The sequence below is a fragment of the Sorex fumeus genome, unplaced genomic scaffold (genome assembly GCF_029834395.1).
Source record: "Sorex fumeus unplaced genomic scaffold, SorFum_2.1 ptg000033l, whole genome shotgun sequence".
NCBI lineage: Eukaryota > Metazoa > Chordata > Mammalia > Eulipotyphla > Soricidae > Sorex > Sorex fumeus.
Window position 1 is genome coordinate 18549124 of NW_026606090.1, and position 27238 is coordinate 18576361.

A 27238-nucleotide genomic window follows, 5' to 3' on the forward strand; every position below is an offset into this window, starting at 1 on the left:
CTGGGCTTCAGTACACACTCTCTATCAGGTTGAGGTAAGGACATTTTCACTACCTACCCTTAATTGCGATGATGTTCCATGGCACTGCATGAAACGTTATGAAGCTTTACAGCTAATTCAAGGTATAACTTATTTCAATGAAATCCTCTGTTTTCTTTACCAACTTATTCCTCCTTATTCTCTTTTAGCAGTCAGGTCTGCTGGTTTGTATTCTTCACATTTCAGAGATCCCTATACTGAACTGCTGAACATTTTCAATGTGTACACAACCCATAAAACAATGGCATGATGAAGGAAGAACAGATGCTGCTGATGAGTACTTTATCCTGTCGCATTTATTTTTCAGGTCATTTGCCAAATTGCACAACAAACAAAAACATCAAAGTCAGCAGAAATGCATTCAACCAATGTTTATTTTACTAATTGTTCTTGTGGTGGTCTCCACTTGAACCACTACTATTCAAAGATTATGCTGATGACTTAGAGGCACAAATTCCCCAGAAAGAAGACAAGGAGTCTCAAGGTGTGATACTTGAATACACAGAGCAGCAGCTCTTGAATAAATAATGTGCTTCTGTGGAATAACTATTGTGAGTGTCGAAGGCTGGAGCAGTGCTAAGGATGGGGAGATGAAAGCCTAAAATATTTAGAACCTGCTGCTGTTTCCTTGGAAAGATCAAAAGAGAAATCTCAGTTCAGTGGGTAGGTGGTGTTTTCATGTCCTTGCTAATCCTTCTGCTTCTTGGAAAACCAGGGATGTCTTTAATTGCATATTCCTCAGCTTCCTCATTGCTCTGTTTTATTTTCCAACCTACAAATACCATCTTACAGCAGCAGGTTACAGGTCCCATGAGGTCCTTCTATATATTCCTTTTAGTCCAACAGCGCCTTGTGAATTATACATCTAGAACCTTCGGCAGGAGTCATGGCGATGACGGAAGAGGGGACCTAAATGAAATGGAATGAAGAGTCTGTTTTCAGTTTACAATCAAGGTCCAAGCAGAAGGGGACTTGGAATCAATTCAGTTCCGTGCAGAGGAAGAGAAGGAAACCCAGATTGTTTCCTGGCTTTGGCTTTCTATGGGGACAAAAATTTCAGGGCTGCAGATACTTTGAAGGAATCTTTTAAAAATGTATTTTATAGAATTGGTGGCAGTATCAACAGAAGGAATATATGTAATGACAGCAGGGAACAATATACAGATACAACACTGGAAATTTAAACTATGTAATAGAAGGAAATTCTAGTCTGTTTTATTCTTGCATTTCTCAACTTGTCAAGAAGAGTTGCCTATATCTGATTTTAAGACTTTGGGGCTCAACATACCTGTGATTTCATTGAAATTAAGTGAACATGCCTACTATACTCATGCAAAATAAATAAATAAAATGTAATGCAGGTATTTTTAAGACACTGGTTGACTGAAGACTTGCCAAAGACAAGCCAGATCTAAACTCCATAATCATGACCTTACTTTTGCAGATATTTAAAGTGGATTAAGTGATTAGAAGTGTCTAATTGCTTATAGACCTCCTTTATGGAAGTGGCAGTTAAAATATGGCTTGTAAATTGCTGCTTTCCCTTACCCTCAAATCAAGGCATCAACCCAGGCAAGAAGGCCTTTGAAGAAACTGGCAGACAACAGCTGAACTGACTTTCTAGCTCATGAGATTTGGAACTCTGTCATGACCTCAGATTATGTCTCCTTTTGGCAGGTGGAAAGAAAAGAAGGGTAACTCTAATGCCTTAACATGGATTAGGAGCTTTAAAGCAATTGTTGAAACAAAAATTTTATTCAAAAGCTGGGGTGGCCGGACTTGAAGTTAAAGGACACGGATTCAAGTCTGTCCTCTAATTATGCTATATGTGAACTGGATACTGACCCTTCCATGAATATCACATGGACTTTGGGGCTTCAATAATTCCCTCTCAACATTGTTATAGTTGCATCAGGCCTGTAGAACTATTAGATGTGGCATAAAATTTGGTTTCAGTTTATTAATTTCCTAAGGCTGACATAGCTAAGTATCACATAGAAGGTAACTGAACACAATAGAAAGTTATTCTCTCCTAGTTCTAGCAGCCTAAAGTCTGAAATTATGGAATAAGTGCATTTTTTACTAAAAGCTATGATGGGTCAGGTTGGGGGCATTTTCTTGATTATTCTAACTTTGTTGATTTCTGACAGTGCTTGACTTATTGATGCATCTGTCCAATCTTTGCTTCTGCTCTAACGTGGTCTCCTTTTCCACTTACCTGTTTCCCAGTTTATTTCATGTGATGACATCTGCAATTGCATCATACCCAACTTAATCCAGTATAGTTTCATCTTAAGTTAGTTCATTATATCTGTAAAGTCCCATTTACAAATTAGATCATGTTCACAGATCCTGGTGTTAGTGTTATTATTGCTTTGTTATGCTATTTATGTAATAATTATTGATATATTTTGTTATTATTCATAATGTACCTAGAGTCAGTGCCCAAAGCCTTAGGATACTGCTATTACTGCTACTGCATCTGGCTCTTTACTGTCTGATGAGAAGCTGAGTGAGAAAGGAAGTCCCCCCAGTTAGAGCAGGGAACTGAGCATAGACTTTTGAATTTTAAACGTTTATGTTGTCTTACCCAGATTTCTCACACCCCAGGATCCTCCCTGTGCCAGAAAGTGAGAAACATCCAGAAAGGGTACACAATTCTGAAGCCTGTCTCCCAACTAGAGCTTCTCCCAGTCAAACATTTATGTACCACTTGACTTAGAGAAACAAAAACAAGCTTCCCAAGTCTAGCTTGTTCCTATTCACCCACTGTGAAAATTTTCACACTAACACTAGGAGTTAAGACTCAAACATGCCTTCTATAAGTAACACAATTTAACCTACCACAAGGTGTGTATCAGTGTGGACTTATTTGCGTTTTCTGAGCTGACCCACTGCTAAGATTTAAACAGTGGATGAAACTAAACCAAGGTCATGTCGTGGATAAGCTCAGAGCAGAGGTGGGAAGGATACTCCTGGCTTTGTTCTCAGGGATCGCCTCCAGCAGTACTTTGTGGTACCTTATGGGGTGCTGGGGCTCAATCCTGGGTGGGCATGCAAAGCAAATGTCCTAATTTCTATACTACTTCTCTAGTTCATAGCACACCTTTTAGAGAACTGGAATTTGTTGAAATGCAGTAAGGTAGGAGGCCTTGCCAGTCCCCTAAATGCCTTTAAATTTTAGTGGGAGTTAGCAATTGTTCAGATTTCAAACTAGTTCTCATCAGAAACTACAAGAACAGTTAGGGTCCTGGAGGAAAGCAAGCCAGTACCTGAGGCCATTTCTTCTTTTAGTGCATTCACTAAAAACACGTGGTAATGTACTACATTTTACCCTAGGGTCATACATACTGTGAGTGAAACGTGAGACATTCCTAAGAAATTTCTCTTATTTTTTGGACAAAATAGATTGTGTTGTTGCTGCTGCTTTTCTACTCCCTTTTAGCAACATCAAGTGAAGTTCTATTGTATATATACTTTCCATTTTGTGGGGTTCCATAGAAAATTAGCAAGGAACTCCCCCGGAGCCAGGTGGCTTGAAATATCTCATTAGGAATAGCTGTGTGGGATGAGATATTTTTAGAAGTGGGTAGGAAGTGTTACTGAAATATGACTTATTTGACATTATGGGACTTAGAATCATCAGTTCAAGTCAGAAGGTCTGATAGTAACTATAATCACAGTGGAGATTGTAGCTTAAAAATATGGGAAAATAAGGCTGTGCAAGCCTCTCTCTCTCAATACTATAGTTGAGGTCACAGCATAACCAAAAACATTGTTTTGCTACTATTGCACACATGTTTCTCAGAGAAAAGTTTGTGAACTGGGGTGTTTGTATCTTTGGGACTTCAGCTGTTCTCTGGCTAAAGGATTAGTCAAACACATTACTGATTTCTGATGAGTGGAAGTCCTTGTTTTCAGGATTGTGTGAGGTTTGCTGCACAAAGAGGCAAATGAGAAGCAATGTCATAGCAATGAGCTTTTGCTAGGAGGCAGCCTCCACAGTTTGATGCTCATGATGCTTGCTATGAATGACTTTTGGGATGGGCAGAGGCAGGGTGAGAAAGAAAGATATCGTGGGCTTCGGTGCAATAAAATTTCTCAGCCAGCCCCAGAGGGAGTGTAGAGCTCCAGTGGTGTATCTGTGGGGTCTGGCATTGAATACAAAGGTTGGGCCTTTTCATCTTTACATTACTTAGTCACTGAGTAGGTGCTTCCCTGGGTAGAGATCTGACCATGGGTGTGGTGACTATCTTTCACAGGGACCATTCCCTGGCAGACAGGCAGCTGAAGGTAGGGTGTCCTCAACACTCCCAGCATCTGAGGCACCAATTCTTCCTCAAAACAGGTATCTGGGTCATGCATTGTTGTGTTCAATGCGGTATGTTCCAAATACTTATTTTCATGTGGGTCAAGAACATTAGGTCACTTAGTAATTCACAGCCCATCGACTTTGAAGGATGGTTATATATTTTTGGTTTGTGAGAAATAGGATTTTGCTCATGCAGTAGGAAATGCCTAGCTAGTTAGTTCTCAGTGGAATCAGTTCTTAAGTTTATTTCCCACCCTAACATCTTTGCAAGTTGCAAGTCTCTGGGCTTTATTGTCCTCCCACTCCCACGCCCTGCCCTCAACCCTTACTTGTAAAATACGTAAATTCGGTGGAAGGATTAGGTGCAATCCCACCTAGATCCAGGTCTTTTTCCTACTCCCAGGGGCGCCCCAGGCCTTTTGCCTGGAACTTCAATCTTTATGAAGCCCCATATATCATGGCTTTTCAACAAAGTCAGCATCTGGTTTCCCCAAGCTTTGAAAGGATAGTTTGGTGGTGTAGAGGTGTGGTATATCTATATATCTAAATCACAGAACCAACAGAGCTGAAAGCATGAGATCTAAACTACAATAACCAAACTGAAAACACAAAACACCCCCTTCTCCCCCAAATACAACTTGTCTGTCAAAGAAGTATGTTAGGGAGTGAGAGGGAACCTGGGGATACTGTTGTAAGGAAGCTGACGCTGGTGTTGGAAAAATTGTTTGCCTGAAACTCAACCATTAATTACTCTAGATATCAGGGTGCCTCAATAAAAAATGCTAAAAAAATGACCAAAGAATGTTTTTTGCTTAACCATATTCATGTTCCTGAATACCATATAGTGAGGAATATGGTATATCATATATACCACTCTATACCATATAAGGAGATAAAGAGAATGAATGCTGTTATAAGAATTTAGTATCCCACTTTGTGATTATACTTACCAATGAATATGGGAAATTTTCAGGAACTTCTAAGTGTCTTTTTTGTGATCTCCATGAATTTGTGATTTCTCTTTCCAGTTGTAGGGTGCAGCCATATTCTCTCTAATCAGTTTCTGATTAATTAGTCAGTTTCTAATTAATCAAGTCCCATATATCTTTTCTTTCCTGAACATTTATTTTGTCTCCTTACTACTAATTAAAATGTTTATGCTCCCCCGTGTGGAGGTAGTGGAGGCAATGGAGGACTGCCGGGCTGCTGGGAGCAGACAGACGATCTCTGTTCCTGGGTCTGTTGAGCCTGGAGGCCAAGATCACAGAATTCTTTTTCTCTGGTTCAGTGGGGCTTCACCCGTGCATGAGTCTTGACCCGGTGTCCAGAAAGCATCCTGGAGCATGGCAGCAGCTGGGTAGTGGAGGTAGTGGAGGCAATGGAGCTCTGCTGGGCTCCTGGGAGCAGGCAAAGAATCTCTGTTCCTGGGTCCGTTGGACCTGAACTTCAAGATCACAGAGTTCCACTTCCCTGGCTCTATGGGGCTTCACCTGTGCATGAGTCTTGTACGATTACACTTGAATAGATGTGCTCACTGCTGGCAGTTTCTATCTGTGTTGTTTATGTACCAAAATCCAATTATGATAGAGAAATTGAGAAGTTCTACATGAAGTTGGAGAAGTTCTATAAAGAAGACCACACCTTCTATAAGATTGTTGCTGGTGATTTTAATGTCAAGATAGGACCGAGAAGATCAGCCAAAGAATTCCACATCGGGACCCATGGCCTAGAATAGAACAAACAGGGTTAGAAACTGTCTGAGTTCATCATGTCGACCAAGACCATCCATGGTAACTCACAAATCCAGGAGGCTGATCTAAATGTTGGACATTGGAGTCTCTTGGTGGACGGTTCCAGGATGAAATTGATCACAGCATATTCAATTGACAGTCGTTCCTGACCAATGTTGTGGTTGTCCCAAAATTCCAAACAAGATCGGACCACCATCTCCTTCGTGCAAAATTCTACTTCACAGAGCATGGAGAAAGGGCTGCAAAATTTAAGAAGAGAACTCCCAGAACGACCATTACTTGGAGCACTTTGGCACTATTGCAAAAGCATGGGAAGATGCTGTCATTGACAACATTGATGAGGAATATGATTGACTAGTTCAGCATCCCCATGATTGTGTGAAGACGGCTAAGAGAGAGATAGCCACAAAAACAGCCTGTCTTCGAAAACTCTCAAGCTCATTCACAAAGGTGGCTTGGCGCAACCCTCAGGCAACTGCAAGCAAACCTATGAGCTTGCAAAGCAGTGCAGAAAAGCCATCAAGGAAGATCTCAAAGAGAGAAGAGGAACAGTGCTGGCAGATGCAGCAGAAGCTGGGAAAAGCATTCACGATGCCTGCCAAGATGTCTGCCATTTGAGGTCCTGATGGTTCTCTCAGATCTTCCAGAAGTGCAATGGAGAATATTATCCATGACTTCTACTCAGATCTCTTTGATAGCCACGTCCACCTGCCCACATACCAAATTCCGCAGGATGGATATGTCATCCCAATGCTCTCCCTTCAGAAATCCGACATGCCATTTCATCAGTAAAGAAGCAAACAGCACCCAGCCTAGACAAGGTCAGACCCGAACACCTTTAGAACCTGCTGTCAGTACTCATCAATACACTGGCTCGGTTCTTCACACACTACCTGTCTCAACGCAAGTTTTTGTCCTAATGGAAAATCAGCAGGACTGTACTACTGTACAAGAAGGAAGACAACCACAACATTGGCAGCTATTGCCTGATCTGCCTGTTGTCTGTCGTCTACAAGCTGTTCACTCGAATCATCCTGAATAGGATTGGCAGAACACTAGATGAAGGACAACCAGGAGAGTAAGCCAGGTTCCGCAAAGGATTCAGCATGATTGACCATATCCACATGATAACCAAGCACATTAAGGTTTCTCGGGAGTTCAAGATGCCACTCTGTCTAATGTTTATTGATTTAAAGGCCTTTGATTCTGTTGAGATGAAAGCAGTCATCGAGGCCCTAGCCAAACAGGGCATTCAAACTCAATACATCAGGATCCTACATGAGCTGTACTGCGGATTCACTACCAGGATCTCACAATTCTACAGGGAGGTGATCATTGATGTCAAGAGAGGAGTTTGACAGGGTGATACCATTTCACCTAAACTCTTCAGTGCAACCCTCAAGAATGTCATGTTATGACTGGAATGTTAAGGACTGGAATGAAGATAGACGGTCAGCATCTACACCACGAAGGAATGGGAGTGAAGATAGATGGTCGGCAACTACACCACCTCTGCTTTGCTGATGACATCGTTCTAATAACACCAAACATCAGCCAAGCAGCACAAATGCTGACTGACTTCGACCATGAGTGAGGAAGGGTCGGACTACAGCTGAATCTCATGAAGACAAAGTTTATGAGAAACAGTCTCGTTCCTGATGTTCCATTCATTCTCAATGGAACCAACATCTCCGACTGCAACAGTTATGTGTACCTAGGTCTAGAAGTCAATATGACGAATGACCTGGCACCTGAGTTGTGCAGGAGGAAGAGAGCGGCTTGGATTGCCTTTAAGAGCATCGAAGAAATAGCTAACAAGATGAAGAACCTCTGGCTCCAGGCACATCTCTTTGATTCCACTATTCTTCCTGCATTAACATACACCTCATAAACCTGAGCCCTACAGAAACAGGATGAGAACGCTATTCAGATATCCCAAAGAGGAATCAAAAGAGCTATGCTTGGAGTATCACGCTTCACTCAAATGAGAGAAAGAATCTGGAGTTCTGACCTCCATTGACAGTCAAGAATCAGGGATGCTGTTTCATTTGCCAAGGCATCGAAAATCAGACGGGCTGGACATGTAATGAAATTTGGAAACAACCACTGGACTAGAGCCATTAACGACTGGATTCCACGGGACATTGAAAGAACTCATGGCCACCCACCTACGAGATGGTCAGACTTCTTTGTCAAGACCCTGAACAATTGGTTTGAGGCTGTTCGTGTTCCTAGAATGGGCAGATGCTATTGGGCTACACTAGCACGTGACAGGGTCGAACGGGGATGTTACTGGCACCCGATTGAGCAAATTGATGAGTAATGGGATGTCAAATGATCAAGTGATGTTCCCCCATCTTCTTTCTGTTCCTTCTATCGCCTTCTCTTTCCTAAGCAGTCTACCTGTCTCCCAAATGGAGAAGGCAGAGACGAGGGAGGAGCAGAGTTAGCATTGGTTTAAGGCCTGGAGGAAGTGATCAGAGAGGCTGCCCACCCTGCTTATGGCACTTCACTTCATAATTTACTGCCAGACTTGAGGTAGGTAAAGGCTTAGAGCAGGAGTAACAGAGTGATGAGTGTGATTAGAAGGGCATCAACCTGACCTTTTTCAACATGTGCAATCATTTCCCAAAGCCATTACTCAGCCTGATGACAACCCATGTTACTGCATCTCCATTTTCTGATCTGCCCAACTCTGCCCATATCAGGTAAAAAAGAAAAAACTGACCTTGCAATAATTTTCAAGTAAAAGTTGTTAAGAACGGAGAGGACAATCTTCCATAAAGGAGCAAAAACTATGAAGTGTAACAAGTAAAGCTTTTTCAACGAATGATGCTGGGAACATTTATCAGTCACATTTGGGGGTGGAAGGAGAAGACTTTGGATTCCTTTCTTTTTAAAAAATTTTTATTAGTGAAACACCATGAGGTACAGTTGTAGACTTACAAATTTTTGTGCTTGGGTTTCAATTATACAATGATCAAATACCCATCCCTCCACCAGTGCCCATTTTCCATCACCACGGATCCCACTATCCCTCCCACCCCCTCTTCCCCTCGTCCCACCCTGCCTCTGTGGAAGGGCATTCCCTTTTGTTCTCTCTCTCCTTTTGGGTGCTGTGGTTTGCAAAGAAGGCATTGAGTGGCAATCATGTTTGGTCTATAGTCTACTTTCAGCATGTATCTCCCATCTTTGGCGATCCTCCTAACACCCTTTATTTGATGCTCCCTTCTCTATCTGAGCTGCCTTTTCCCCTAGCATGTGTGGCTGGCCTCCGAGCTATGGAGTAAACCTCCTGCTACTTATCTTGGCTATTCTTGGGTATTAGTCTCCTATTTTGTTACTTTATGTTCCCCAGATGAATGAATTTTTTCTATGTCTGTCCCTCTCTTTCTGACTCATTTTACTTAACATGATATTTTCCAGGTAGTACCACTTGTATGTAAATTTCATGACTTCATCTTTTCTAACTGCTACATAGTACTCCATTGTGTAGATGTACCAACCTTTCTTTAACCAGTCATCTGTTCTTGGGTACTCAGGTTTTTTCCAGATTCTGGCTATCGTAAACAGTGCTGCAATGAACAAACAAGTGCAGATGTCATTTCGGCTATACCTTTTTTTGCCTCTCTGGGATATATTCCCAGGAGTGGTATTGCTGGGTCAAATGGGAGCTCAATTTCTAATTTTTAGAGAATCGTCCATACTGTTTTCCAAAAGAACTGAACCAGTTGGCATTCCCACCAGCAGTGAAGGACGGTCCCTTTCTCGCCAAATCCGTGCCAGCACTGGTTGCTTTTGTTCTTTTGGATGTGGGCCAGTCTCTGTGGTGTGAGATAATATCTCATTGTGGTTTTGATCTCCCGGGTGATTAATGATGTAGAGCATTTTCTCATGTGCCTTTTTGCCATTTGCATTTCTTCTTTGAGAAAGTTTCTGTTCATTTCCTCACTCCATTTTTTGATGGGGTTGGATGTTTTCTTCTTGTGGAGTTCAACCAGTACTTTGTATATCCTTGATATCAACCCCTTGTCGGATGTGTATTCGGCAAATATCTTTTCCCATTTTGTAGACTGTCTTTGTGCTTTGGTCACTGTGTCTTTTGGGGTGCAGAAGCTTCTTAGTTTAAGATAGTCCCATTTGTCTATCTCGGTTTTCACTTGCTCGGACGGTGGCATGACATCTTTGAAGATACCATTCGCTTCAATGTCATGGAGGGTTTTGCCAATTTTGGATTCCTTTCTAACTTCATGCACAAACGTCACTAAAACTGGATAAAGACCTTGATATTGGACAGCCGGAATCCATAAATTGCCTTGATGAAAACATAGGTAGAACACTTCATAACACTGAAGCTAGAGGTATCTTTGATGATTCAAAACCATTGGCCAAACGAACTGAAACTAGGGAGCTTTATCAAACTAGGAAACTTCTGCACAGAAAAAAAGATGATGGCTAGAATGAAAAGACATCTACACAGTGGAGATAATATTGTCTCATTACATATCAGATAAGGAGTTGATACACAAGATATATAAAGCCTACAAAACAAAACAGAACAAAAACAACCTCATCAAAAAAAATGGGGGAAAGAAATGAACAGAAACCTGCTTAAAGAAAACATACAGGGGCTGGAACAATAGTATAACGGGTAGGGCATTTGCCTTGCTTGCGTCTGATCCAGGTTCGATTCCAAGCATTCCATATGGTCCCTCTAGCACTGCCAGGATTAATTCCTGAGTACAGAGCCAGGAGTAACCCCTGTGCATCGCTGGGTGTGACCCAAAAGCAAAATAAAACAAAACAAAAAACAGAAAACATACAGATAGCCAAAAGACATTTTTTAAAAAAAGCTCTGCATCACTTATCATCAGGGAAATACAAATTATATTACTACATCTCCAAAACTATGCGGTGCCAGTAAGACTGGCATCCATTACAAAGAACAAAAACAACCATTATTTGCATGGATATAGAGAAAAATGCTCTTTCATTCCCTGCTAGTCAGAAGGTCAACTGGTCCAATGGTTTGGGAAAAAAAATATGGGCATTTCTCAGAAAACTAGGAATTGAGGTTTCATATAAGCCAGAAGTTCCACTTCTGGACATCTATAGAGTCCCAAAATTCAATTTTGAAAGGACATCTGTCTGGCTATGGTCATTGCAGCTTTATCCACAACAGCCCAAATCTGGTGACAACCCAGTGTTCAAGGTCAGATGACTGTGTAAAGAAACTGTGGTGCATATACACCATGGAATACTACTCAGCTGTAAGATTAAAATGGAATCATGAAACTTGCTGGCATGTGGATGGAGCTGATGAAGTCAGAAGGAGAGGGGCAAACAATAATCTCTCTCATAAGGGAGATATGATGAAACAGTAGGGAAAATAGTAAATTCCTAAAGGCAACAGAAACTGGAAACCTATCTCAGTAGGAATCTTGGTCATGCAGATGGTGAAGAGGGACCCTGGGACCATGGTGAAGGGAAGCTCACTCCTGGGTGAAGGGTATGGTGCTGTTATAGTTTAGGTACGTTCCTACCAAGAACAGTTTGTGAACTGTGGTGCCCAGAACAAAAATTAAAAAAATATTGAGTCCTGATATCCTTCAGAGTACAAACAAATTTGAAGTCAGATGTGTACTTCCTCCCAACATCAGGGCTGTTGCCAGGCAGTCAAGCTGTCATTTCTGGCAAAGTGACAAGACCCTGATACTCCTATGGAAAGCATTTGCTCATTACCTGGCATCCCATTGGTCACAACCATCTGCTCATGTTGCCCCCTCACAAGATGGCAAAGCAGATTTGAAAAGACACCAGCACCAACATGCCAGTGGGTGAGTAAGATGGATGTGCTCAATGCCAGTGAGAAGTAGAATAGCCATTCCATAAGGTGATTCTGATACTTGAAAAATGACGCCTAGTTAATTATCTCAAATGAACTCTTAGTTAATATACCAACATATAGATCTTGTCCCAAAAAATGTGGTCCTTTTTCATAAACTGTCAAATATTTAGACCCCATAAAAATCATCACTTTCCATTCAAATGAATGATAGATTGCTATTGCTTTAGTATTCTCAATAAGGTCTGAGATGTTTAATGCCATTCCTCAGAGTATCACTCAAATGTGAGAGCTTCAAGAGTAGAATTCTTCAAGTTTAAGACCTTTGTATGTCTTTGTCATTTTCTAATTCCCTCACAAAGGTTGTGAAAGATTTAAATAGGTGAAAATACACTCTGGTGTCATCAAACTATGCTAAGCTACTACTGTTCAAGTTGCTATATGTTAAGGTAATACTAGATAGATGCTGGAATTATAGTGTCTTAATGCTGTGAAAATGTGTTTTTTAATTTCTTAATGTCCAGTGAAGTTCAGCCTTGGAGACATGGGACTTTACTCCATGTAATCACTCAGACTTGAGAGAACATTTTCTTTTTTCAAATGCGGCTTTTAAAGTTGACCAGAGTATCACAGCCAACTATCTCCTGGCAAAAGGCAGAGTAAAATATATGGGCCAGGACCAAAAGTATGTACAATTTTTCCGATTCTTTCAGCCAGAATGCAGTTATAGGGCATACAAACTGCAAAGGAGGGTTAGAATCTAGCCTAATCTTTTATGCCTGAGGAAAAGGGAAAAAACAAACAAGCAAATGAACATTGGTGCTAGAGAGTGAAATACTAATTTCTAGAACATCATTTCTAATCGTTGGTAACCATGCCAGTAGCTACTTATTTATCTACCTAACCAATTATTTAATACCTCCCTTTTTTGTATCTAGTACATCATTCTGACTTGCCATCTTTAGTTACAGAATAAACATACCCAACAGCATCCCTTCCAAAGCAAAGTTAAGATCTGGCGAGAATGTCTGGTCATGTTATTCTCATCACGTCTTTCTGAAAAGAAGTAATCATCATTCTAAATCCTGTGCTCATATTTTTTTTGTCAAACATTTTTAGAGTTACAACATGTCTTCATGCAACCCAAAGGAATCCATGTTTATTTTGAATGTTTTTGACTTTATAAAAATAATCTCATGCACATACTCTTTGACTTATATCTTCATATAAATATGAAATTGCAGTGATTCATTCATATTATATTGTGTTGCCATGCCTCATTCTATTATACCTCAATTTATGATCCATTTGTGTAAAGTCTCCCATGTGAGGAAATATTGAAGGTTTTAGTATTTGAATAATTCCATTATTATTTTTTTCTCTTTGTTGTGTTGTACATGAACAAGAAGTTTTCTTGTTCCAAACTAAGAGTGTAGTTGTTGAGTTTTTTGCATGATGAGATGATGCTTAACTTCCAAGCTTACTCTTCCATTAAAAATGTACAGAAGGTCCTATGTCCACATGCTATTCTCAACATTTGGTGAATCCTATTTTAATTTTAAAAAAATCCATTAATTGGTGATTTTGTTTATTTCATTTTGGGTCTACACCGTGTAGTGCTCAGGGGATGCTCGTAACTCTGTGCTCAGTTAATGTTCCTGGCAGTTATCAGATCATGCAGTTCTGGGGATCAAACTCCACCCCTAGTATGTAAAGCATACACTCAGCCTTTCAAGTTATCTCTCCAGCACCCTGAATTATTTTTTAATGAGAAAAAATCCCAAATTTTTTTATGCTTAGTTTCTCATGGTTGCTTATTCCCCTAAGGTATTACTATTTTTACGATTTCTTGCTGTCTTCAAGGCAAAAGGTGGCACAAAATCTCAGATCTGAAAAGAAGTTCTGAGGACGATGTCATGTCAGGGGCTGACCTCTATTCCAGTTTTTGAGAGTTTGTAGATGCCTATATCTTCATTAGTTGACAACACTTTGATTCTTGTATCTTCTTAATAGAGGTGACACATTCTTTTACACATACTCTACAATTTTACTGACTTTGAGAAAAGGGTGAGAGGAACAAATTGAACTAAGTGAGTTTCCTCGAGAAGTCTGGCCAATGTGCTGTAGTGGAGAATGAAAGGCAAGTGTCCTTTTGCTGAACGGCAGCCTAGCCAGCACCTGGGAATAGGAATTAAATAAAGGGAATAGTTTTCTCTGCTACAGCTCAATTCATAGTGCCTGAAGCCATACTGCATAACTCTGCCCCCATGCCCCGGATGTGATGACTGTATTTAAATCTGCCATCAGTTTTTCTAGTTCAATAAGGCCAGTTTAGTGAAGATAAATCATGTAAACAAGTTACAGGAATGTAATACTTATATAATATATTTGAAGGCTGTAGCCTCTGTTACAAAGAAAGGTTTGTTGCCTTTCAGTTGGTTAAGAACAGCTGCTGGCACTGACCCGGCCTCTCTCCCATGCAGGTCTCTGACAGTGCCAAGTGAGGATTTCACACCGGGTTTCTTGCTTTGGGTGGCAGGGAAGGTTAGTTTGCTCCTCTGGATACTATGTGAGTGGTTCCCCAACTGGGTGCTATCTTCCGGCTTGATGGAATGATCACCGGTACCGTAATGAATATGCTGACCTCACCCCTAGTTTCTTCTTCCATATCCTGCCTCTGGCTTTCCCTGCTTTGGGGCCTCTAGTGATTTTTTTATTTCAGCGGTGGGGAGGACAAACCCAGCTTAGCTCAGGGGTTACTTCTGGCTCTGCACTCAGGAGTTACTTCTGGCAGTGCTCAAAGGATCAGATAAGATGCCAAAGATCAAACCTGAGTTCGCCATGTGCAAGACAAGTGCCCTACACACTGTACTATCTTGCCAGCACCATGGCAGACCCAAAGTGATGAATCAATGGAAAATTCAAGCTCTGTACATACCACTCCCTGAAAAAAAATCTGTTGATCTATGGTGAATGGTGAATATTCTGGTTTAACAATTAATGTCTAAAAAAAATAAAACATTTAGTATTTTTCCAGACAGGATTTCTCTTATCACATCCCTCAAACCAACCAGTTGTGTGTATCTCATTAAGATAGACCTTTAGGGTCCTAAATGGTCTTTTAGAGGACTTTTTGGAAATTCAGACAGAAGGTCCATCTTCTGGAATGCCTGCTTGTTCTTCCTCCTCTGCCTCTGCTGTTAGTGGGAGGCAGAGGTCCAACAGTGAAATCTCCATGAGAAATTTTGGGCCATGGGGCAAGTTAAAGATTCTAGAATGACATATGGAAGGGCCAAAGCCATCATCTGCCTACCAGCTGGTGTGAATATTTTATTTATGTGTAGAAGACACGAGTGCCATCTGTGTTTATGTAGAACAGTGTGTGAATGATCTCGGTGCATGAGCCTTTGCCACATTATCAGAACTTTTAGTTCTTATAGCACACCTTGCACCTATTCCCTAAAACAGCTAGTACCATGTATATACCAGGAAAGGCTCCATACGAACCTCTCCTGGAGACAAGGGGACTCCAGCATTCTGGGAGGTGGGCATCTGGTAAATTCTATAGGAAATCTGCACCTGGGCATCCGTGGTGCACTACTCCCCCCACCCCCACAACCCTTGATTGCAATTTACGCATCATAAAAAATGACAATGGGCCAGAAATGGGGAAGGGAGTAAACAGTGATTGCCCTCCTCTGAGGTGGCTGAGGTGTACGTGCATACCCACAGAAGTGGCCCAGGACACTGTTCGCCTCTCTCCTTCCCACATGCTCATGCCAGCCTGCATCAGCTGTGAACCAGAATGGTAGACGCAATTCCACAGCTTGGGATGGAGGGTGAGCGTGCCGAGCAGTGGCAGATGACTCTGAGTCAAGAATTCACAAAGCCTGGTTTTACAAGTGAAGAAAATGGTGCCATTAAAAGGCAATTACTCAAGCTGTATGAGTCAGCGATGCTGCTTCTGGTGATGCCAAGCAAAAGAAGGGAGGGTGTGAGTTTCCCCCAATGCCCCCCCCCCGGAAAGCACAGCTTGCACCTGCATGAGGATGATGGATAGGAAGGGGCTAGGCTGCCAAATTCCTGTGCCTGAGCTCTGTCAGGAGTGGGGAAGCATCAAGCCAGAGGCTAGGGCTCTAATCCAAGAAAAGGGAATGGAATGCTGGTGTGTTTGACTTTCAGGCTGAGTTCCTCCACTTCTCAGGGGGTTCAAGCCCCACATGTTGTCATTTTGGGGTATGTAGTATATTGAAGACCATGGGCTGGAGTCCACAGGCTCTAGGAGCTGTCTTCATCTTCCTGGTATTCATCTCTTTCATCTGCTGCAACCTGCGCCCTTTTAGGGAAGACCAGTGTGTATTCATTTCTGGAGGACTCCTGTTGATTTTGTTACTGATGTTTCAGGAAGCTGTTTGGTCAGCTGCCACATCCCCCAGTCCTACATGGCCCACCTTCAGGGACAGAGTAAGTCTGTGTCAGCCCAAACTCCTGGGTTCCAGTGGGTTGTGGATCCTGTCCTGTGATGGATGCTGAAGCTCAGGTTGGCACCATAAATCTTTCTGGAATCATGATCCAGTCTAGAGGGAAAGTGATTTCACCAGCCCCAGAAGGACAGTGGCAGACTGCAAGGGGAGCAAGAGCAAGACCGTCAATGGCATGTTTATTCTAAAGGTTCTGGCCCTTTCGCCAAATGGAGTAAAATATCCAAAGGATTACTGTAGGATAACACTCTTTTGTCCTTCCTCAGGTAGCTTAGGTTTGTCAGGTCACACTCATCTAAGAACACTGAACTTGTATTGTAAGCAATGTCCTTTCTGTGTGGACACAGGAAGACAGGTAATATTATGATTTGTAACTTGGGAGTTGATTGACTCCGAATAATATTTACTCCTGGGCATCTGATTTCTTGACTCAGTTGCCCTTAGTTCCTAGCACCCCAAAAGCAGGGTCCCGACGAGGGACTGAATGGACCCAGGGCAAGCAGTGAGCTACCCTGGCATCGAAATGGGCCAGGCCAAAGAGCCACGATACTCAACTATAAGTTGAGGGCATGATCATGGACAAATGCTGTCATGATCCAAAAGTAAGTAACGACGAGACTAGGACCCTGCTGGAGCTAGGAAGATTAACCTGGCCTGAGGACTGCGAAATGTATAGTGAGATGTTCTCAGGAAGAACCAAACTAAATTTATATCTCTTACTGTGCTCATACAGAATGACATTGCTAGAAATATTAGAAGTAGATTTATTACAACTGTTTAAGTAGATTACTAACTGAAGGAAGAACACACCCTTGTTGGGATCCCACCCTTGGGTGGATCTCCTAGTAATCTGAAGTAATCTCTGTAGATGAGATTTTATCCTTGAGTTAATCTTGAGGAGTGGTCTTACCTCTCTTTGTTGATTCGTCAGTATTCAACCCACCTTTATGTCACCACCTTATGTGACTGCTATATAAACTAAGACATAAGCTCGGAAAAGGGGTCAGAAGTGAGAGAGCTCAGGCTCCAGAGATCCAGAGTCAGGGCCAGAAGGAGACAGCTTCCAAGACTGGGGCCCAGGAGAGAAGGAGGCAGAGAAAGACAGGAGTGAAGAGGATTGGAATAAACTACTATTGATATAGACCGGCCTGGCCCCTGTTTTTTCTTCCGTCTGCCCTTGGCCATCAGCCGTTCCGATCCAGGCCACACACAGCGGCTCAAGAGCACCGAATGCAGGCGGTGAAACAGTGCCGTCCAGTGAGCCCGTGAACATACAACCTTCGGCATGATAAGATTTTACAGATTACCAAGGGACAGGCCGAGGCTCATTGTGTTCCTCTTGAAAAAGGACTTACCCTAGTGCTCACATTTTTTCCTTTCCTGAGCCAAATTTGATCCCTTCTAATATTGATTAAGGGAAGAAGAGCAGGAAAGATTTCAACAGACTTACAGTGATGAATATTTAAAAACATGCCCCAATTTAAACAGTAGTGGCATGCCTCATATCTTTTTAATGTTCAGTTCCAGGGATGGTTTATTTTAATGTGTGGCATTTGCAGTCTACTACTCAACTTATCAAAAGTGAAGGGCCCGAACTGGAGTAAGGGATGAACTGGCTTTCAGGGTGTCAGACCAGCACAAACAGCTACTGAATGTGGGAGAACATGATGGTGCATTTATTCAAATACACCCAAGGTCAGGTGGCTTCCCATACATTTCCTGAATAACTGGGACTCTCTGGACCATAAACATGGCATCTGGGAAGGATGTCTGTTCTTTTTAATTTGAGGTATTTTAAGGATTTCCCTCACAGCTTCCCGGTTGAAGCAGTAGGGGCAAAGAGTAAAGGCCTTGGCCTGCACTGAACCTCACCCCCAGGGAGGCAGCCTGGGTGAGGGCTTTGCAGACAAAGCACTGTGTCAGCCCTGACTTGGAGCCCTGAGTGCCTCTTCTGAGCTGTGTGACGGTTGTGATTACTCAACCCCTAAACCTTGCATCCTAATCTGGAAAATAAGATTGATGAGTCAGCAATATGCCTCTCAGAAGAAATTAAATTTGGTAGGGAAGCCCTTATCACTAAGCCTGGCTCACGAGAAACACTTCATCTATTTGAAATAGTTAAAAAAAAATCACCTGGGTCTGCAGCCTTTAGGAAGATCAGTTACAGTTGGGAGCACCTTAAGAAGACCCTCTCTCTGACCAGGCAATGTTCAGAGGGCCATACAGTCAGAGATCTTTCTTTAAGGACAGTAGTAGCTTTTTGCTTGAGATTGCCATCATTCTTAAACCCTAATTATAAAGGGTTAGTTTGGACAGTGAGTAGGTGGAAAGTGCATTCAGACAGACTTATGACTTTCGTCTTGACAGAGGTGTGCGAGTGATATGCATCCATCAGAAACCTTTCAGATTTTGAACTAAGGCCATCTGTTTTTTATTTTCTGTAGCATATTTGATAAATTACACAATGAGGTCAATACTTCATTATAAAATATATTTTATAAATGATTTTTCCCAACTGTAAGCAAACCTTAGTGTTCTGCACACATTAGCAGTTCTAGGCTAAGCTTTGAGGCTCAATGTGTTAAATGTCTGGCTTTTTGACTTATGATATTTTCCAAGTAAAACAGGTTTGTCATAAAGTCTTGCCACTGTAAGCTGAGGAAGATTTGTAGCTTGTTAGCTTTCGTAGGTGTATTCTATTGTGATACCGAGCAACCATCAGTGGGGTAGAGCAATTCGAGGGCTTCTCTCCCCATGGTGTTGGGGTGGTGAGAGAGGGAGCCATGGGATCACAGCCACTGTAGACCCCCACAGGGATCTTCCAGCCAGAGAGTTGTCACACATTGATATCTGGATGATGAGTGTTTTGCTTTGTATCCCGGGGAGCACATCACTTTGAAAGGTAATAGGTAAGTAGAGTCACTTCTCATCAAACTGCTCCCTCTACTAGCATCACACCCTACCTACAATCAGAATAGATGTTAACGTTAACACTGGTAGAGGGAAGTTGACACTGGTGGTGGGAACAGTGACGAACACTGTATGTCAAAAATCCAACTATGAATAACTTTGTAGATCACAGTGCTTCAAGAAAATAAAACTTTTGGGGGTGGGGGGAAGAAGGAAAGAATGCAAAGAAAGAAAGAAAGAAAGAAAGAAAGAAAGAAAGAAAGAAAGCATGAAAGAATGAAAAAGAAATGTGGAGTTTCCTCTGACATAAATATCAAATGGCAGTGAAATTAAGTGCAAACCAGATGTGTTTTGGGATGATGTGAATTCAGAAGAGAGAGTGTATTATGTCAATTAAAATCTGATTTTTGCATGCTGTGTTGTTGCCTTCATCCTTTGTATTTAATGTGGTTCTATTTATTTCTCTTCTTTCAATATTTATAGCATCCCTCTTGAAAGTAAGAATAATTATAAATACAGAATAATATTCATAATAACAGTATTGCTTTGATTTCGAGTGCTTGCCATATGCCACGACTTTGTTTTATATATCATCTTTAAACCTCACAATATCCCTGTGAAAATTCTTTTCCCCACTTTACGAATGAGGCCACAAGGTTAAAAAATAATATATAACTTGCTCAACAACTGAGTTAGTCTGAACAAAACTGGATTAAAACAAAAGCCTTTTTCTGAAGACCCTGTGAGAATCAGGGAGGGGGTGTCTGAGTCAGACACTGTTTTAGCACTATCAGAAATGGAAGGGAATAAAGACTATTACCCTTTATGGCAAAGCTCCAAGATTCTCTAGGTTTTCAGCCTGTGTTCCTGAAATCTGCTGATGAGATGCAGAAAGAAGTAGAAAAAGATATCTTTGTATCTGCATCTGAAGATCCTGAAAAAGGCCATTCCTTGCACCTCAAGAGATGTTTTGGGACCTGGCTGTTCTCCCTCAGACTCTCTTTCCATATGGGTCTTGAGCGCTCGGTACCCTGCTCTTCCTTGCATTTTGCTGCCTCCTCCCCTTATGTTGCGTGATCCCAAATTAGCCCCACCAATGCCCCTTGTATGCAACTTCTCATGCCTACTGGTAGTAAGATTTTCTTTGTGCCAGAAAAAAAGGGCAGCTTTTGAGTTGTAATCTTATTTACCTCCACCCTAATCCTATCCAGTCTGAAATTTTCAACTTTTATAGGATCTTTCTATCTTCCTTACAATCTCTCTTGTCTTCTCAAATCCTGTAGTGTGCTTTTGCAGTCAAATTAAGTCTGTGTGTACATGCATCTCTTCTCACTTAGAGTCTCCTAAAGATTTGGAAGACAGGAATTGTGCTTTCTATTATTCTGGGGCCTCATAGAGAGTGTTGTCGACTAACAATTACTGTATTAGCAAAATATCTCTTCTGCCAGGAATGATCCCTGAGTCCAGAGGCAGGAGTAAGCTCTGAGCACTACAGAGTATTACCAACCCCTCATCATCAAAGCAAAACAAAAGAAAACAAAAAATTCAAGGGTTCTCCTCTCTGCATTTCTTTATTATAGCTTATCCATGTCTCTGAATCTTATACTGGCATTGATTTATTTGTATAGAGAGACAGGGCAGCATATGAGAGAAACTGATCAGGACCCTGCACTAACATTTATCTCTACCTCTCCTCAGCATCCCTTCTCTAAAATACAGGTGGCTTTGTCTTCTGTGAGTACAGAAGAGAGATGGGAGTAGATCTCCCTCTACATCACTAAGGAAGTTTTCATTTGAACCAATTTACACTCAGGGAATAGAAGCACATCCTTCCCCTGCCCTTATCTCCCTTTTCAGTATGTCCCGAGCCTTCTGTATATAGTGCAATGAACACGCTCATGGAACACGGCCTCTGATAGGACAGAGGAACTGATCAGATACTGGTCACCCACCCTGGTCTCTTTCTTCTCTAGTTGCTGACAGAAGACCTGATCAAGGTTTCAGAAAGGTAATATGGTTTCTCCTCTCTCTTGATGCTTCTGAAAGCCCTTGAAATCTGAGAATTTGATGTAAACAAGTAGGAGGGGAACTCAAGGCAGCTTTGTCCTTGTGAATTCCACCCTTTAATTAAAATACAGACCCTTTGGTTGTCCAAAATGACCTGTACAAAGTAAAAGTTCTCTTTTTATGGAGAAATGCCTCTGTACAAACCTGGCTGACAGTTGTCCACTAATTGCCTCCCAGTGGAGTTTAACTTATTCAAGCCTCAGAGATTTTGGGGTTGGGGAGTTTCACTGTCATTTTACTGTGTAGCTTCTTTCAATCAATATTCTTATATAAAATAGTGGAAAAAGCCATAATATTCTCTTCTCACTTTGATACACACACACACACATTTTCTATTAGGTCTTTAAAGCTATTTTACTGCACAGCTGCTTTCCCGACTCTGACTCCTATGGGCCCCACTGGTCGACAGGTACTTTAACTATCCCTTCACAGTGTTTGATTTCTGCAGTTGATTGTATAATGAGGAAGGAGTGAGCAGTGAGTTTGGAAATTCCTATTAACCAGGTCACCATTGAATCTATTTTTGTGAGCTTCTTTATTAGAAATAGCAGGGAACACAATAATATTTAAATGTAACTCCATATAGGAGCATAGCTTCAAAAATACACCTAAGAACGTTTTCTTTTCCTATCCGACATTTCAGAATGTTCTACTACATTTTCCTGTCATCGGAGTACCTTGTCTTGATTTGTATTAAGGCTATGGGTGGAGACTCTTACAAATGGGAGTAGATATTTTGAGTGATCATTTGGATTTGTGATACTCTGCCTTGGTAGACCATCTCTGGAGAGTTTCCTTATGTCCTCGGCACTGACTTTGAAGAAGACTCATCTAGAAATCCGACAAAAATGATAAGGCAGGGTAGAGCTGGCATTCCTGAAAGTGAGCTATCATCCAACAGCGAAGGGAGAATTCTTATGAAAAGGGAGAGTACAATTGACGTGCATTGTAGCAAAGGCAGAATCAATGCAAGCTGAAGTGGAATGGATCTTGAGTCAACCTGAAAAATATTCAGACGCTGGGAGCGGATTGCCCTTAGAGATACTGATCTTTTAGGCACTGCAGGTGATGAACCCCAGGCTGTTTGGGCAGTCTGCCAGAAATGATCCTTTCAGAAATATCAGGGTTTTATTGTTTGTCATTAGTCTTGGTACTCAGGACTTATATGAAAACCAAAGGTAAAACTGTCTCATAAGAAACAGAAACTATGAATCTTTTTGAATCAGAGAGTTAAATGTTCCTATAGGCCATTTCAGCTAAGGTCAAGAATAAAAATTTAGTTTATAGTTTTGGAGCAAGAAAGTTCTCCCCCCCACCAAGGCAGACGTTTTTCTTTGTGGCCAAGTGATTTAGTTGGTTTTAAGTCAGCAAAAATGGACCATAATTCTTTATTCCGTTGTACTGTTTAAAAATTGGCTAACATCTTACCAACATTAGGCTGTCTTGAAAAATGTAATAATGATCCTTTTCATCTGACAAAAACTTCACAATTCATGTTGTCTCTTCTGTGTTTGTCCTTTGGATATTAACCACAATTCTCTAAGGTGTAATAGCAAAAAATAACTCAATATCTATAGAGAGCAAACAGGGCTTAGAAACTCAGCATCACACAACTTGCAGGTGGCATTAGACATCGGAAAGTTCTGGAGATGGCAATGGAAATTGGTCAAGGCAGGTCAGTATTCCGCAACATAACTCAGAAATAATCTCCACACATTAAAGTAACACAGGGGAGAAAACACCAGATACTTGCCTCTCCCTGTGGTCCAAGAATTCTCCTTCTCCTTTGTGTAGCACGCTCTCTGGCCTGTCTGTGCTTTTTGCCTGACACGTAAGAGATGAAAGAAAGTCGAGTTCATGAGTTATGGGAAAACAGTCAGACTTGTGGGTGTTTTACAGTATGGTAACAGTATATTCCAGCAGCTATAGACGACATTGGTGGTAGATAACATCTACAATACTAAGACTATATTTGACCCTTGACTATATTTTGTTTCAGGGTTTGGAACTTGACAATATTTTTATTTTCCTTTGTGACTCATTTGTGGTATAGAATAGTAGAACTGACCTTTAAGAATTCCACCAACCCTAAATATAGATGAATCAGCAGGAATGGTAAGAGTTTCTCTATATACAAGTTATAAACTTGTGAGGGACATCATGGTTTAGCCTAATTTGTTTTTTAAAACCTTTAAATACTTTATTTCCTTTTTATGATTTGAGGTTGCTTTCTGCCACCTGCACCTGGTGGTTTTCAGGGCTTACTCCTGGCTCTGCACTCTTGGACCACTCCTGGCTATGCCTGGGAAAACATACATGGCGCCAGGGATCGAACCCAGGTGCTGTATGCAATGAAAGTGCCCTGTCTGCTATACTATCTCTCTGGCCCCAACAACTACACTTTAAACTGGGTTTTGTACTGATTTTAAAGCTTGCTCTTGTGTACTAAAGAATACATGCTCCTTGTAGACGTTTTTTAAAAGAAAGGAAAATTAAATAAATGATTCACTCTATCACTGTCATCCAGTTGACCGTCAAATTACTTGAGTGGGCTCCAGTAATGTCTCTATTCCTCCCAGTCCTGAGATTTTAGCAGCCTCTTTTTACTCATATTTCCCAACGATTGGAGTCTCTTTCAGGGTCAGGGGAATGAGACCTGTTGTCGTTACTCTATTTGGCATATCAAATACGCCACGGGGTACTTGCCAGGCTCTTCCCGTGTGGGCGGAATGTTCTCCATAGCTTGCTGGGCTCTCCGAGAGGCATATATTTATATATTTCTTTCTATGATTTGTTACTTGTTGTCTGAACCCCATCAGATATGGTGTAGTAATTGTGGAAAATGGGTAGGAAGTGTTTTATAATGTGTCTGGAAAGAGGCCTGGAGCGTAGCGTGGTCAAATAAATGATTATAGTCTACCAAAGATAACCATATTTCATTTATTTTTCCTGTAATATTTTCCTCTGTACCTTAAATATTTTAAAACAAGTTTATTAATAATAATTCTGTATGCAGTAATCTGTAAATTTCTTTTGTTTTTACTGGTAGATTATTTTCTAGTTCACTAAATATATTTTTCAGCAAGAGTTTGATTTTAATTTATATTTGGCATCATGATTTGGGGAGCTCTTAGCTTCATTAGATCCGTTTCTGTGCTCCTGCTTGTTTTGTTTGAACGCTTACTCTCTGGATAAACATCAAGGGAGTGAACTCAATTTTTCCTTTCTTTTCTGTTAATTTTCCTTTAGCCTGATGAAGTCCTCCGACATCGATCAGGATTTATTCACAGACAGTTACTGCAAGGTGTGCAGTGCACAGCTGATATCTGAGTCTCAGCGTGTGGCCCACTACGAGGTAAGGACTTCTCCCACACCTTGTTTCTGACCAGAAAACAGTACAGCCTACGTATGACCGTGGGCTTGAAGCTACCCCTCCTGGATGTGGGGTCAAGTCTTTAAAGTTGGAGATCAGACCTAGGCAACTGTGATGTTCGGGATTGGAAGGCAGTGCCAGGACATCATTCTTGGGTCCTTGCTGCTTCCCCAATTCTATTTACGTTGTACCCCAGTTCCTATAGACTTGGTGGGCTTTCTCTGCTTGAGAAATTTGTCCGAGCTCGTCTCTCAAGTTCCCTTTAGGGATTAGGGCATGATGTATTTGTGCCAGCTTCTCTTTCCTTCTTTGACTCTGCCAATAAGCTCAGAGGCCCTCGGCTAATCACGGTAGGAAAGAATACTGGCAATGCCAGTGACTTGGCACCAGGAGCCAATTCTTTTCCCTGGTGGCTGCAGCCTCAATGTGTTTATCCACAGAGCCATTTCCCTGTTGGGGTTAAAACAAAGTTTGAAGGTCCTAATTCAATGACTTTGATCTTAAGGGTGGGAGAATCCATTGCTGCTTTCCTCTGGTGGGAAGAGGTTGGCCTGTGTCTAAGGAGGAGACCGGGGTGATGCACTGAGGTCACAGACTGCTGGGTGCCCTGAGGCTGAGTGCTGCCAGGCCATGTCCTCTGTTCCAGAGAAGATAGACCAGCAGCAACACAAGTTTTCAAGTAGAATAACTTCTAACTAATTTTAGATTGTGGAGTTTAGCCAGCAATTTTCTTTTTGTCTGATGAATCTGACAAATGCCAGTTGTCACTGTCACTCACCAAGTTCCTTTAGGCGCAGACTTCTTTGCACAATTATGATGATGATGATGATGATGATGACGATGATCTTAGTAACAACATGCATATGTGCGGTTCAGCAGCACAATAACTGACCATGCATATTCTGTGACAACACAATTAGACATTAGACCTGTTAAAATAATGTCAATGAAAATACTTTGAAAGTTGTAAAGTGTGATAAACATGCAAAATTACATTGTTTTTCACTACTTTGTACTAGTTTTATTTTGATGAACACAAATAAAGATGCTCTTCAGAGAAAACCTAAAAACCAGGATCTATAAATGAAGTTAACATTTCTGTCAGTAGGTAAACTGTGTTAGAAGTGAGAACTTCAAAGAAGTAAGTGTAATCACATATTTTAAAATTGACAACTTGATAATTTTTATGGATATTACTTCTGAAACATAGTATCATTACTATTCCACAGTTATGAAAATCAGGAGATGTATCTTGAAGTAGTAGTCTTCCACTAATTCTTTAGGGTCTTCTTTTATTAGAATTTTTTGCATTCATTCTATTCTTGTGACCAAAACCCCAAAATTTTGAAGGATTTTTGGTTTCCAGAAGGATGTTTTGCATATTATAGATGTCTGATGATGTTCAGTATTTATGAAAATGTCCTGGTCACTCTGTCTAGCACTGCTTGCTGTTACCTAAACTAGAAAAGTCAAGTTGCAAGATTGAAAACAACCAAAAACATTTCAGAAAAAGAATCCTAATTGTTCCATTGAGTGTTGAGTTATTTGAACAATGTTTATCTGTCATCACACTATACCATTGATCTGCCATCATTAAAGGATACTTTCATATTTGTTGCTAGAGAAATAAAGTAATCAAATGGATCTGAAATTTGTATTGTCACCCGGGATGAATATAACATTAAATCCATTCCCTTTGAACATGGTTGGGAACTCTAAAGGAAATTTTACGCCTGCCTCTGTGCAGAGATATGGTGTACTTTCTCCAGAGGAAAGGAGTGCATATGCTGCATTAGTGCTGAAGGCTCTGAGAAGACACTGTCAGGAATGAGGACACCTTTGACTGTTCAGTTTAGGTCAGGAAAGTTCCACTCTTCTTCTTTCTCTGTAAGAGAATGCCTAGCATCAGATGATATCAAAGTCTATTTCAGTAGGCAAAGTCTATTTCAGTCTAATTTACCAAAATCTCCTCCCTTCACACATGTTTCTTCATTGAAACTGCATAAATTGGGAAGCTCTATGCTGTATGTCCTCAATCCCACCCATTAATTGCAAACATTGTCACTTATATTCAATACTCTGTCTTTGACTTATTGTCTTAAAATGGTTTTATTCTACAGTTCAAACAGATAATATCTTCAGTTTTCTCATGGGATATATCAGTGAGAATCTTCTGTAAACTTTCTGTGTATCCAGCACTTTTCATGTTTATTATTGCTGAGGAGTCTAGAGAGACTTAGGAAATAGATGCAGTCCCTGAGAAGGAAGTGTCCATTAGTATTTTCATATGGTTTCAATCAGTGTGTGTGTGTGTGTGTGTTTGTGTGTGTGTGTGTGTGTTATGTGGAGAGCATCATCTGTAGAATTCTGCAGCTTGCTCCTAAGGAGCTGCTGATCTAATTTTATATAAACAATTTTGCCTGTTTGGTTTTCTGGTGCATGCTATGTTGTGCTATTAAC

At 41.1% G+C, this 27238-nt stretch overlaps 1 protein-coding gene across 1 annotated transcript in view; it reads left to right on the forward strand.

Annotated features, from left to right (window-relative positions):
• Positions 1 to 27238, forward strand: part of ZMAT4 (zinc finger matrin-type 4) — a 478152-nt gene that overhangs the window by 63453 nt on the left and 387461 nt on the right. Inside the window, exon 2 of the mRNA XM_056116778.1 lies at positions 24655 to 24760. Coding sequence (XP_055972753.1) covers positions 24659 to 24760 — 102 coding nt within the window. The 5' untranslated portion in view covers positions 24655 to 24658. The remainder of the gene's footprint in view (positions 1 to 24654; positions 24761 to 27238) is intronic.